Below are 15,049 nucleotides of genomic sequence, written 5' to 3'. Positions count from 1 at the left end.
TCTACCAAGCATAGTTGATTTATTACTTCCATCTACTGCTGTATGAGATCTTAGAATGTAACCATACAACTCTGCCTGACATGAATAGCAAACAGAAGGTTGCTAGAGTCTCTTCCGTAGCTCATACATACACTTTTGCTTGCCTCTCAGCTTTTATTCTATTCATACAACAGGAGATGCAGAGTGGAGAGTAGATTATGAGACACTAGCAGATCCCATAATCCTTCAGCAGTCTATACGAAATTAGCATTTTCCACTCATTTTTTTATCTCAAAAAGTTATGCAATACATTTTCCATAACATAAATTGTGTTTTCTTTAATTCCCAGTAACTATTTTTTACATCAGTGTCATAATTCCACAACACCCCTATGGAGTAATGAGTAAAATAAGTTAAGATGGTGAGCATTTACACACTCGTTTTTAAAAATGCTTTTGTCTATGTGCTACGGCCTTAGCATTATTTATCTCTGCCCCTTGGCAAAATGCGGCTTACCATTCCAAATACTAAGTTCTTCTCTTCACAGTAATGGGTACCAAAAGTAGAAGGAAAAGTCCTACCTCTTTGCTTCCTCCTGTCATCCTGTTGCTCATCTAGAGGGCTTTGGTGATGCTTAGCAACCTGAGTTATTTGATGTTGGAGAGTCAAACGGTCCTCTTCTGCTCTAAGAAGTTGGGAACGAAGATCTTCAATCTAACACACACACATACATATACACAGACAAGTGCCAGCTTTTTAAACAAGCTAGAAAATGATTTCAATCAAATCTGGAATTGTATCTTCATGGATGTTATTAAATCTTTAAAGGATACAAAGACACAAGCAAAATGAGATTCTTATCTACTATCCATGAAGTATAATTAGTAATAAATCAAATACATGAAATATTGATATCTGCCATTAAATTTATTTGCCACCTATCTTGCTGTGGGGCTACTGTAGGCATCTTACAATAATAAAAAGGAAGAAAATGAAAGGAATATAAACAGAAGTAAAATAATAGAACCATAAAATAAAAAATGAAAAAGAACACAATCAGAATACTTCAATACGATAATAATATGTCATGATCTCATTAGAAATTGAACTCTGCTGTAGCTATAGCATCTTATTTTGAATATAAGAGAAGTAAATAGTAAAGAGCATGAATTAATGAATGAACTCAAATGAAAGTAATATTTCTGTATGTTTGTGAACCTAAGAAAAAGGGGATGGATATAATAGATTTGAATGGCAATGGTATAATGTTACAGAGTGGAGAAACTGAAGGTGTAGGTATTTTTCAAAGAAAAAACCAAGTCCAATTTCCTTTTGGAAAAAGCACCTTTGGGACAACCATGACCTGAATGATTGAGAATCTCCATAGACCTGAAGGTGTAGGTTTAATTATCCCTGAAAGAGCTAAAATACTATATAAGTCAGAAAGTATGATTTCATATCATCCAGATTGTTCTGGTACATATGAAAGTAGAAACGCATACATTAGTAATAATTATATATTATCCTCCCATTAACAGTAATTATGGAAAAATTGATGAGTCTGAATGAATGCAAACCAGAGGACAAATTTGTTCCACACTACATGAATGCATGGTGGGGACAAGATGAAAGAGTAAAGAAAAAAGTTCCAGGGTTCAGAGTGCAAGAATGGAAGTTGGGAAAAATATGGACATGGAAGAATATTCAGATTCCTGTTGAAAGGAATATTTTAAGTGAAACGTTAAGATGACAAAATTTAAATATATATGGAAATGACTGTGGGATATCACAGGAGAAAATTAAACATCTGAACACAATGGAAATAGGTTACTGTGTATGGTAAACCAAGAACAGTCAGGATCAAGAATGGATGAATGAATAATAAAAAATGTGGAAAAAATACACTACAGGTAGTCCTCACCTTACAATCACAATTGAGCCGAACATTTCCATTGTTAAGTGAGACATTTGTTAATTGATTTTTGCCTCCTTTTTGCCTCATTTTGCCTATCTTACTACAGTTGGTAAGTGAATCACTGCAGTTAATAAGTTAGAAACCCTAGTTGTTAAGTTAATTTGGCTTCCCCATTGACTTTGCTTGTCAAAAGGTTGCAAAGTAAACCACATGACACTGGGACACAGCAGTGGTCATAAATATGAACCAGTTGCCAAGCATCTGAATTTTGATCACATGATCATGAGGATGGTACAAAGGTTGTAACCATGAAAAATGGTAACTTTTTTCAGTGCCATTGTAACTCTGAACAGTCTCTAAATGAACTGTTGTAAGTTGAGGACTACCTGTATGAAAGAAGACTATTGAGATGTCTCAGTTATACAGACAAAATGGATGAAGATCAAATTGCAAAACAAGTATGTGAAGAAAGAATGGATGCTTTGAAATGTTGTTTGACCTAAAAAGGAATAGCGTGATGGGTATATATGAATATACACTTGTCATGCAGGTATACCTCAGATACAGAAAGGCATGTTCAAAACCATACATATGGAAGACCTTGACTGGATCTTTTGGTTTTGTATATTATACTAAAATAAATCAGCCACAGAGTTGCTGATTGGGATTGACTCTTCCTGCCTACACCATTTTCATAATACTCATTAGATAAATAATTCTCATCTAGCTACTGTTTTCCTTGAAGGTGGAAAATACATATCAAATTATTATATATCTAATAATGATTATAAGCACAATACACAAGATTCTGAATGGAAAAATGGAGGCAGAGGTTTAATTGTGTTGCTGGAAAACCAAAAACATATCAAAAAGAAATTAGATATTATAAGGAATTCATTTTCAAACTATAATTTCTTTATGAGAAATGCAGAAAAGTATTACAACTTCACCACACATGAGAAAAATGTCCAATGTGTTAATTTATTTAATTATAAGGCAGGATCTTTTGCATTCTTTCAAAGCATATCAGAATGTCTATATTAGGAAGCCTGAAGTTTTGAATTAGCACATTACATTAATGTATCCTGAGCAATAAATAGAACATTTCAATCTGTATTATTTATTATGCTACTTTATTTTCAAACACATTAATCTACCATTTATATAATAGATACCGTGAATGGGTTTGAGAAAATGCAAAAAACAAGTGAACAAACAAAACCAAATCGAAAACTCAAACCAATTAAGATTATGAAAGCTTTTATATGACCAGAGACAGCCCACCTTCCTTAAAACACAGCTTGTTTTAACAGTATCAATTACAGCAAAGAAAAATTAAAATGTAGAATAACTCCAGGAAACAAATGCTTTGAATTGCAGCAAACTAAAATATAAGAAATTAAATATGCAAATGAAACATGCATTGGTATTCTGTATGATAGTTTTCTGCAATCCTGTAGGAAAGGGTTCCCTCTGCACTCCATTCTAGTCCAAAAATGTACAGCAGAAAACTATTGAAAATGGAATACAGAGAGCTGGTTCAAATCCCCATGTAGTCATGAAACCAATTTGCTGATCTCAAATCAAATGCTCTCTCCTTTTAAAGTGTCCATGCTGAAGGGCAAAGATACAAAATGTAAAACAATAAACTAAATCCCTTTCTTAAAAAACCTGGAGAACATCTTTGGTTGGTTGGTGCCATCTCATAAGGTAAAACAAGACTACTGTCTTCTGTTATATATTTCTAGGCTTTTTTTTATATATATTTAATTTTGTAATCTAACTTAGGACACAGACTTCTGAGCACATCCTCAGCACATCTCCTCCCAATTGTCTGTTGAGATAGCCGGTACAAACTTTATGAAACCCAAATATTAAATGTTAAACCCAAATATTAAATATTAAAGCAATTACCTGGTGGAGAAGAATTTCTCTATTACTTTCTGAATGATCAAGTTTCCTCCGGGAATGCTCCAAAACCTGTTCAAGCTTATTAGAATAAGAAACAATTTCATTGCTAGTATTGTTTGGGTTATATTAAGTACCATACCTAAATAACTCAAAGTATTTTGAAAGTGCTATTTATTAAGCAATGCTTTATGTAAATTCAAAAATGCTTTTCATCTCAGTGGTATCTTAAAGCAAGTGATCTGTTTACAGACAAATCTATCTATCTATCTATCTATCTATCTATCTATCTATCTATCTATCTATCTATCTATCTATCTATCTATCTATCTATCTAGTATCTATCCGTCTAAGTATCTATCTATCTATCTATTTGCTGCCTGTCTTGTGGTATGAAAAATTCTGAGGAGCATTGACTTTTCTTTAACATTCTATTACATAATTAAGCTACTGAGTCTAATGCATTTTTAAAAGTGATTTAGTTCCTAGAAATCTCTTGGTCTCACGGATAGGAGTGTAGGATACGAACAGCCTAAATTTCAACCCAGAACACAGGATAGAAAAGAACATTGCATATATCTACCAGCAATACAAAACAGAAAGAAAGTGCAATGCTCTTACAAAATGACTGATATTAAAAAAAAAAAAGTATCAACGCCTCAGGATTGATCTTCTATGATTTTCAAAGCACAATTCAAGATGCTGAAACCAAAACTTTGAACAGCTTGGATCTTATTGTAACCACTAAGAACAAAATGTCCTCTTCCAATATTCCCCTTTGAAGAGTATCTGGAAATAATAGTTGGTGCAAACATGTGGCAGCCAAAATACTAGTTTGTTTGTTTTTTTAATTATATCACTTCACATTTAAACTGCTTTGCCTGGCAGTTCATTTACAGATCAAGTGCAAAATACTATATATTATCAACCAGGATATCTTCATACATAAACCTGACCATCAATTGCATTCATCTTCAGAGGCACTATTCTATATACCAGAGGTCCCCAACCTTTTGGGCACCAGGAACCGGTTCCGTGGAGAAAGGTTTTTCCGCGGACCGGAGGGAGTGTCGTTTCATGTACTGCCTGCAGTCCGCAGATGGGGCTTTGCTTGTTTGCGTGGACTGGTTTCTGGCATGCCGCAGCCCGGTACTGGTCCACAGACCGGGGGTTGGGGACCCCTGCTATATACCATTGCCCAAAGAGTATAGCAGAAATATGAAGAATATTATTTTTGGTGACAGCTCTTTGTAATTCTCCCAACAAGGATATTTGGCTGCTTTCTTCCACCAAATTTAATTCTTGCATGTCTATACATAAATTTCAATTATTCAAGTTCTCTTGGTTTTAATGAGATGTAACTGGTTTAAACCAGACTTAAGTTCAACTGATGTTCAAGTCATATCCTGTTTGCAGCCTACCCACCACAACTTAATTTTTCTTGTATGGGGCCAAAAACTGTGGAACCTCCTTTATTTGAAGGTACAGATAATTATTAATGTTGTTTCACTTGTGCCACATTCAGAGCCTATCAGTATAGATAATAAATAAAGCGTTTTCTTTAAAAAAAATTGCAATATTTAGGATTGAAAACCAATGAGAAAAGAAGTATATTTTGTCCTGTTTAGGGTGGTTTTCATGAAATGCTGTGAACTAGGCTTGAGAAACAATTTCAGTCTGAAGCCCAGTTTCTCAGTTCAAATCCCCTTTATAAGCAGAATTACATGAGGAAGATGGGGCAACAAACAGCAAGATCCGCCATAATTCTGACTACACTTCATTAGCTGATTGGTGAATACTTGCCAGGGGATAATTATTCTACTTGGAGAGATCTCCCCATGTAATTTAGAATTATGATCATCCAGAGTTCTATGGGGAGCTTACATTAATAGAACAGATGCTCCATGCATACTATCATCATCAGGCTCAACACTTGGCTTAACATTTCAACATGCGCAAAAATGCTTTCCATACAGGACAAACAGCATATGATGAGGAATGGTTCAGATCAGCTTCTCTCTCCTTCCTTTTCTATATTTTGCCATCTTAACATGAAAAAATAAACCACAACTATGCCATCTGATAGCTGGGAAAAAGTTCAAGCACCTTTTTCTTAATCACATAGGGAAAAGCCACTACAAGTCACCACATCACTACAATAGAATTTTTAAATCTTACTTTGCTTTTTTCATCTTCCACTTTTGCAATTTTATTTTTCAAGATAATTTCTGCTCCATTGGCTTTAGCATCTTGTTGCTTTAAAGCCTTGAAAGAAAAAGAGAGACATGGGGTTCAAGGGAATAATTAATGTATAAATATGCTAAACAATATTGACTTTGTTCTCTTTTGTCTGATGATACCATATAAACTATATGTACATATTGTAGATGCATACTGTTCAAAAATAAAAGCTGACACTGACATATCCTAATCTGTGAATATCTCTGGTCCAAACATTGAACTAAATTTCAATGAAGACCTGTTGTTTTTTTTAATCAGAGTACCATTCACCATATCTTACGGTACAGACCAAGCAAGAAAGGTTGTATATTAAAAGAATTCAGAAGTCACTGATTTCTCATACGCAGGTAGTCTTCATTTAGCAATCACTCGTTCAGCAACCATTCAAGCTTATTGAACGAATTGTAATTACTATGGGACTTTGTATTTATGGCCATTGCAGTCACCTGATCATGATTTGTGATCTTTCCTGTCAGTTTCCCACAAGCAAACTCAATAGGGAACTCAGCAGATAGTTAGAAGTGGTAGTCGTGTGACATCCCTGCTTAACATCTGGCATGGTCCTCATTTAACAATGGCAACCAGGACTGCCACTGTTAAGCAACACAGTCACATGGTTTTCAGATTTACAACTGTGTTACTTATTGATGGAGCTTCCGGTCTCTATTAGCACTGCTAAATGAGGACTATCAGTAATGTATATATATATCTTTGCCTCAAAAACAGCCTGTGCTTCATGCACGGAACTACAATTCTTTGTAAAGAGGTATGAACTGCAAGGGATTGCACAGATATTGTTTCCATCAGAGGATGATAGGTAAACTTAAATCAGGCAATGAGGAAGTGTAACTCAATGCCTATCATAAGGAGATCCCCGTGGCTCTAGTTTTCTCATGAGCCTTTTTGCAGGTAGCAGCTTTAGCTTCAACAGAAACCCTTTTCAATTTCAGACCCAAGCCAGATAGAGAAGATAAAGCATTTTCTTTCTCAGCTATTTGTACATTCAAAATCATCCTTTTAATCCATTGCTCTTCTTTCCAAAACACACAAGTGATAGATCCTATATAGCTGATATTCCTGAGGAAAATAGCAGAGAGAGATATAAACTTGCCAATTGTGCAAAAGGTGTCCAACCCTGACATTCAGGTTTAAGCCACTTACCATTGCTACATATGCCACAGGAGAGAAGAACTACAAAATTGCCACATAATTTATGGTTCTACTTCAAGTCAAAAATCTTAAAAGTTTGGGGAGACAGAAAAACCATATCCAACTGGAAGAGCTACACAAGTTCTTACAATAATGTATTAAACCTTAATGCTGAGTTTTTGGTGACTTGCAACATACTAATATAAGGTCTTTATGTATAACCCCGCCCTGCCAAACCTTTAATGCTCACATTCACAGGTTGAACTCAACAAACAGCTGAGTTTGTACTACTATAGCCCTCACTCATATGACTTTATGGAAGCTTATAAATATATGGTTATAGCAGAAGATCTTTTGAATTGACTATTGCTATCATCAGTTATGATCATGTTCTGGTCAGTGCAATATTATTGTACTGCACTCCCTATAATTCCATTGTTCCGGTATGCTGCCTGGGTTCCTTGATGCTGAGAAAATTTATAAATTGTGCAAAATTTGCTTCCAGGTACAATTTAAGGTGCTAGTTAACAACTTTAAAGTCCTACATGGCCTAGGGCCAGGCTATTTGAAGGCTGCCCATTACATCCATCTGGCCCACCAGGATTGGAAGGCAGGGTATCCCATCTATTAGGGAAGTATGTCAAGTGAGCCCACTTCCCACTATAGTAACAGGTAAAAGTAAAATTTGCATGAAGAACGTTAACAAAATATTCACTACCAAGCATATATAAGTTTGATAAAAATTAAATGGTTTTTTTAAAAAACATACCTTGTAAAAGTGCATATTTGGGTTTGCAGGTTATAGTACGATATTAAATTATACATCAACTTCCTAAATCCAAAATAAGCAGAAGCCCAAAAGCAATCAAAAGAAAATGCTAGTCATCGTGAGAATCTTCACTGAGGAACTTAACCACTTTCATTTCCTCTTTGCTCTAATCAATCACAATCTTTCACAATCATTCAAGGTAATTTAAAAAGGAAGGAGAATACCAGAAAAAAATGCCTGACCTAATAAGAGCACATGAAGTTGAAAAGCTATTACTTTTACTAAACTTGTGTGGTAGCTTTTTTCCCCTCTTCTTTTTAATGTGACCTCTAAAGAGAAAGCCACTTTTTTTCAAAACTGAAAGCATCAATCTAAATTAATCCCTAGTGACTTATACTTCTCTATATAATCTACAATTGCTTTTCAGAAAAATGCACCCAGGTCACTACATTTATTAAAGCAACCAAATATGATATTAAACTTTTCATAGACTCGGTGAGACACCAGAGTAAAGTCAATTGAAAATGACTGCCACTAATTGCCCAGACATTTAAATTAATTCCAAAATTATAAGCTAGATATTTAAAAACCCTGGCCTCTCCAGTACAGGGCTGGAGGAAATTAACTACCTCTCCCATATGCACTTTATGCATTCTTTTCAAAGAAAAGATGGGAAAGGCTTTATTGTTCTGAAGCAAACAATAGCTCGGTTTGCCTTCACAGCACAGACTCTTGTTCTCCTGGATGCATTTTCATTCAAACACAGCTGATTATACGGCACCAGGAAACTGGCTACCCATTACATTACATTTACTATTCAAAAGAAAAGTATATGCTAGTGACTGTTAATAATACCTTCAACAGTTTAAATCTTAAATGTACCTGAAATTGTTTTAAGGCAGCATCCTTTCAACTATTGTATAATGGGAATCAATACTCCCTGCTTCCAGCATGAGAAGTCTTTTTTTTAACAGAAGAAAAGTTACCAGATCTAGATTTAGAATTACACTAGATAGCAGCAGAGAGATTTCCTTTACTGCTGTGCTGTCAACTGGCAGTTATTTGGATTTTGTAGTTGAAATCTGGGAGCCACACTTCACCACTGTCTTGTCAGTTTGCATGACCTCTATCATGGGGGGCGGGAGGGAGGAAGTCATCCTTTTAAATAATTAACACAGGCTAGCATGAAGCACTTTTGTAGTTTTAAATGTATACCAAATGCATACTTCCTGCAGGTGCACAGACATGTGTCCCAGTTGGTCTTGGCGTCTTTCTACCAACTGCCTTTCTGATCGGATTTCTCGTTCGATCTCTTGAAGTCTTCTCTCTACCCGCTCTGATACCTATATAAGCATGCAGATTTCAGAGAAGAAACTTTTGTTAAGATGTTAAGAAAGCAAACAGAAATGCTCCAAATTTATAACAGAAGGAAAGTACCAAAAGGTAATTGCATATTTAATTTATTCCAAACATTAACACTATTATAAGATGTGCTTATTATTGTAGAAATATGAACCAAATAATAACCTGAGCAAAACAGAACCAATAGAGTTATATCTGATTGGAATCTGTTTATTATCAGAAGATTCCCTTGCATTTTTTTCACCAGCAGAATGTGGAAAGAGACTATCGGCAATTGTTCCCTTTGCCTTGGTTTTGCTCCGACCTCACAGTTGGTCTCCTATCTTTCAGCACAAAATGAGAACTAGCATGGAGTGGCTTCGGGTATAAGGAAATTGCTGCAAATTATTCTTTTGCATTGTGCTGATAGAATCCTCTACTGGACCATAGAAACCTCCTTACCTTGAATAAGACCATTCGTTCAGCTATTTTTGGTACCAGATAGCAGAAGATCTTAACATTATGAAACAAGACTTCTCCATCTTTATTTAGAAACACAGGAGTTTGAATCTGCAATGTTCTACAAGCAATGAATATGCCATACTACCGTGATTTAGCCTGTTTTAAAACCTAAAGTCATCAAAAAGATCCATAAACCACTAATAAGACATATTTGTATGAGACAGCTTTTATACCGCTAACTAGATGTCCATCAGTGGAAGAACACAATTTAGAAATAACTTGCAATCTTACAATTAAGCTGCAGCTGCTTAAGCAAAGTTTTTACTGAGAAAATATCTCTTGTCCACTGCTACCAATTAACTTTCCCCCCTACCACTATTTGCATTAATAACACAGTGGATATGAAAGCCAAGAATAGATGGATTAGGCTATTCTAATTGTTTATACCAAGTTTCTGCATTTGTTTATTTGATGATCTAAGACTGTGAAAAATATTTTAAGCCAGAAGAAATCTTAAAAAACAAACCAAGCATAAGAATTATGTTCACTGATGGAGCTTCATATCCTGCCTAGTACTTTGTCATTTCCCATATAATAAAATCAAAACAAATTATGTAAAATAAAATGAATCCAGATATGTAAGTTTGTATTCGTTGTCCGCTTCATTTTTTTTATCTCCACTTTTTCCCCTTGGAAAATTACATCTATATCCTCTGAAACTTCAGATGTTCTCTACTGTTAAGGCATTGATGAGATCCTGATCAACTTAAATTCAGCAAGTTTATTACAACCATTGGCTTCCATGTTATATCCTGAGACATAAAAACTGGGTATTGTTTTCATTTGCATCACATCAGTATATAGTAAGGAGTATGGAAAGTAATATTCATTAATCAAAACACTGTTGCAACCAATCCAGCAAAGGAGATTCCCATGCTAAAGCTGGGTTATGCAGCTACTTCAGACACAAGGTTGAATCTGTATTCCAACATTCACATCTGGATCCTGTTAAATTAGCAGGAAGAGCCTTTTGATATTGGCAGGAACGTACATCTCCTCCCAGGGATGCTAGCTGTGCACATGTAGAATTAGATCAGGGCAGTAATGTGAAAAGCTTGTATTTCCATATAGCAATGCCAGTATATTTCCATATATCGGTGCCAGGTTTTTTTAAATTGTTATTAAAACTTTCCTGAACAAATGAAGAACTGAATTAGAATAACTTCTAATTTTTAAATAATAAAATATGATTGAATGAATCAGGAATTTTATTTTAATTGCAATTGCTTGCTTCAATTTTCTAACTTTGCAAGATAGAGGGAGCACTCATGTTTGATAAAGCTGAATTCTTTCCTTTATTTATTTGCAGACACTACCCTCTAGTGGCAAGTAACATTTACATGTTTAGCATGTCTAAAATGATACTCTGCTGCCTAGTCTATCGTTTCCCACATAAATTCATTCACTCTTTTTTGTGGGAAAAGGCGTTTAAATCATATCAAGGGATGGATAATTAATCCATGGTTACTAAAACTTAATTTCCAATGTACTGAAAAGTATTACTTTTCAAACTTTGAGGGAGGGGATAGTTCACCTGTTCTGAAAAAGGTACTGTCTGCTCTTCCCTGAAGAAATCATTACTGGATCCCATGAAATTGAACAATTTTTGTCTAGTCTTCACCTTCTCATGTTAGAGTAGGTTATTGAGAAGATGATTGACTTCTAGCTCCAGAAGGCCTTTGAGTTAATGGATTACCTGGATCCTTTTCACTCATGTTTTGGACTTGTTATAGCACTGCATTGGTCACACTTACAGATGATGGCTTTCAGATCTGGAATGTGGGGGAAACACAATTATTTTGACCTCCATGACTCTCAGCAGCCTTCAACATCATTGATCATGAATACTTCTAGGCCATATTAAGAGAGGAGGAACAGTTTACATTTATTCTTCTTCTTTCTCCAGGGCTGCTTCCGGTTGGTGATAGTGGGGAGAAAAATCTAGCGTCTGATTCCTACTTTTCAAGATGCTTCAGGGTTTTATTCTCTTCTTTTCAACATCTATATGAAGTTAATGAGGTCATTCATTGACAGAGAGTGATGAATCATCAGTATAGTGATGATATCCAATTTATATCTCCACCCTGTGATAACCAAATAATGCCACTAAGGTCCTTTCCTAATGTCTGAAGGCTTGGGGGATTTGAATGGGGGAAAACAGATTATAGCTCAACCTTGGTAAAACCAAACAGCTGTAACTTTTGAGGCCTCCTGGTGCTGGAGATTTTCTATTTTTAACTCTGAATAGAGTTGCACATTCCCTGGCAGAGTTGGCACTCAATTTGGAGTATCCTCTTGGTCTCAAGCTCCTGATCCAACGCTAGAGGGCCTTTGCACAAATCTATCTTGTGTGCCAATTGCACTCATTTCTCAATTGAGAAGCCTTGTTCATGAACACACTGTAGTCACCTCCTGATTACACTAATGCATTGGGGCTGCCTTTGAAGAGCATTCAAAAGCTGCAACTGATCTAGAATGCTGGGGCATAGGCAATTTGGGATATGCCATAATATGCTTCTATAGCATCAGTGCTCTATGAATTCCACAGGCTTCCAGTTGGTTTACAGGGGCAAATCAAAGCCCTGTTTGGCCCAAGGCCAATTATTTGCAGATCTGCTTGTTCCAATTCTTTCTGCTCACCGTATGAGAGCTAACAGGGTAGGTATGCTCTGAGTCCCTTCTATTAAGTAATATTATTTAACAGGACCTAGAAGGCATGCCTTCTCTGTTGCAACATCTGCCTTCTGCAAGAGTATCTCTCACCTCCTCCCCCAAAGATCCAAGCGATCCTGACCCTGTTATAACCTTCTATAACTCTTTAAAGACCTGGCCTTTCCCTTAAAAATTGGAGCCTGGATATTAGGCAAACTCAGTTGGTTGGTTTGTTGTTCTGACTGCTATTGATTTGCAAGAGGAAACAGGTTGCTTGAATCTTAGGCATATTGTATTATTTGTTAGCATTGTTCAAACTATTTTGGGTTGTTACTTGTGAAAGGTTTTAACTTGTTGTTAGTCTCTCACATGCTCATTTGCAAGATAGCAGCCCAATAAATGGTTAAAATAAATTAAAGTAAGATACTCATAAAGAAGATGTTAAACTCTGTCTGCCATTCTGTCATATACATATACATATACATATACATACACATACAAACATACAAACATACATACATACATACATACATACATACATACATACATACATACATACATATATATATATTTGGGTCGACAGGGTGCATCAAAAAGCACTCAAGGTAATTCTCCTCCCCTGTCTCTTCCCTCCCTGACACAGCTGACAAAGTGAGAAAGAGCCTGTGGCCTAGAGGTTAACACAGCTGCTTAACATGCAGACAGCCCAGGTTCAAATCTCAGAAGGGTATGTCTGGTTGATAAGAACTAAAAAGTTCGAAATAGCTATTCCAGTTCTCCCTTAATTCTTTGTTAGCAATCCAAATTTTAATGTGTGTGTGTGTGTGTGTGTGTGTGTGTGTTTAAGAACACACCGACTGATGCGGGACAGCTAGAAACAATACGGCCAATTGGGGCAGGCAGACCGGTAACTCGCTCCATGAGCAGAGCGCAAAAACAGCCGGCTTTATAAGCAAGCTCCCAAAACACCGGCATTTTACCCTGACGACGTTGGCAGTTAGCCAATGAAAGCTAAGTGTATTAAAACAGTTTTGTTTGTATTTTATCCTGGTGTTCGATTATCTTCTTGAATATGAGTATACCCGGGATTTATATTTTTAGCGTAATTAAGGACAATACACACATACATACATACATACTTGCAGTTGACAACCTGAGGATGGAAAAGAGGTGAGACGAAACAGAAGGTGTTTTTTTCCACATACGCAATATTTCTAATGAGGAAGGAAAGGAAATTGAAATGGACTAAGAAGCTGGCAGGAAAAGAGTTGTTGGACTGGCAGGAGGAGGAGGAAGAGGAAGTAAAATGACTAGCAAACAAACATTTAATTATACAGTTGCAGACCCCTGACAAAATATTAGTTCCTCAGTAATTTAAAATCATCAGAGACAGATTGGCAGAGAGGTTACTGCACAGGGAACACCGAACTGAGTGAGATCAATCCACCAAGCATAGGTGCCCAAAGATAGAGAAGAGGACCATAAGGTCCATGAAGATTGTCAAAGACTGATAGCCACATTCTAACTCAGTGTTTCTCAACCTTGATAATTTTAAGGCATGTGGACTTCAACTCCCAGAATTCCACAGCCAGCATTGCTGGCTGTGGAATTCTGGGAGTTGAAGTCCACATGCCTTAAAATTGTCAAGGTTGAGAAAAACTGAAGCTCTTGATTAACCCTATGGGGAATTTAATAGTAACTACACTCTTAGGAATAGTTAAAGAATAGAAATATTAATAGTAATAGTAACTGAATAGTAAAGCAATCTGGCCATATATCAATGTACTGTATTCCACTTTCTTCTGAAATCAGCAAAAAGGGAGCGGGATCAGTTTGTATGCTTAGCTGAACGACACTTGCATAATTAGTCTTGCATGGATGAAAAAGAAACTAGTCCCTTTCCTAAATTACAAATAACAGGGAAAAATGAAGCTGGTTCTTGTGTGTTCACAATGCTCTTCAGCTGCTATAAGAACAAAAAACAATTACTGATACCTGATAATGGGTCCATAGGATTCCAGCCATAGTAAAACTAGCAATAAGAGTCAGTCTTCCCTTGCCACAAGTGATGCCCACTAACAGAATGGGTTTGCTTTACTCCAAGGGCTGGATGTAGCACTACAACATCTTGATCTACTTGATCCACTCATTTGACTAAATCCCCTACTCAGAAAAAGAAACTTATATAACTCCATAAGTACAATAGGAAAAAGTATAAATGCCTATATTTGACCAAAAACAGATGAAAATTTGATTGTTATGAAGGGACAACATGTGCTGCATTTCACATAGTGCAACAAATGTCAAGCTTTAAAAAATCTTATTTATTACTAAAACTCCGGTTTCTGTGACCTTTAACGGGGCAACAGTGTGCATCGTGAGGCAATAATTTTTGAGCCAAGGACTTTAAATGGACTTAGAGAATGTGTCCAAAATCTGGGATCCATGAACTGAAATTTGGCAAATTTTACAAACTTTTTATGACATAAAAATTAAAACAAAATATGTTATGACATAATACAAGATGCCATAAAACATTTCCTGTACTGATGTTTGATTGTGCTATACAGTTC

General features: G+C 36.0%; 1 protein-coding gene across 1 annotated transcript in view; it reads right to left on the bottom strand.

The window, feature by feature from the left end:
- Positions 1-15,049, bottom strand: part of CEP128 (centrosomal protein 128) — a 176,746-nt gene that overhangs the window by 149,598 nt on the left and 12,099 nt on the right. The window contains exons 8-11 of the mRNA XM_015811933.1: positions 9,188-9,304; positions 5,981-6,067; positions 3,809-3,883; positions 561-693 (exon numbers count right to left, since the gene is read on the bottom strand). Of these exons, the coding sequence (XP_015667419.1) occupies positions 561-693; positions 3,809-3,883; positions 5,981-6,067; positions 9,188-9,304 (412 nt within the window). The remainder of the gene's footprint in view (positions 1-560; positions 694-3,808; positions 3,884-5,980; positions 6,068-9,187; positions 9,305-15,049) is intronic.

This window comes from Protobothrops mucrosquamatus, unplaced genomic scaffold (genome assembly GCF_001527695.2).
Source record: "Protobothrops mucrosquamatus isolate PMUCROS unplaced genomic scaffold, P.Mucros_1.0 scaffold57, whole genome shotgun sequence".
Classification (NCBI taxonomy): Eukaryota; Metazoa; Chordata; class Lepidosauria; order Squamata; family Viperidae; genus Protobothrops; species Protobothrops mucrosquamatus.
Note: the sequence above shows the minus strand (reverse complement) of the source record. Positions and strands in the feature narration are given on the sequence as shown.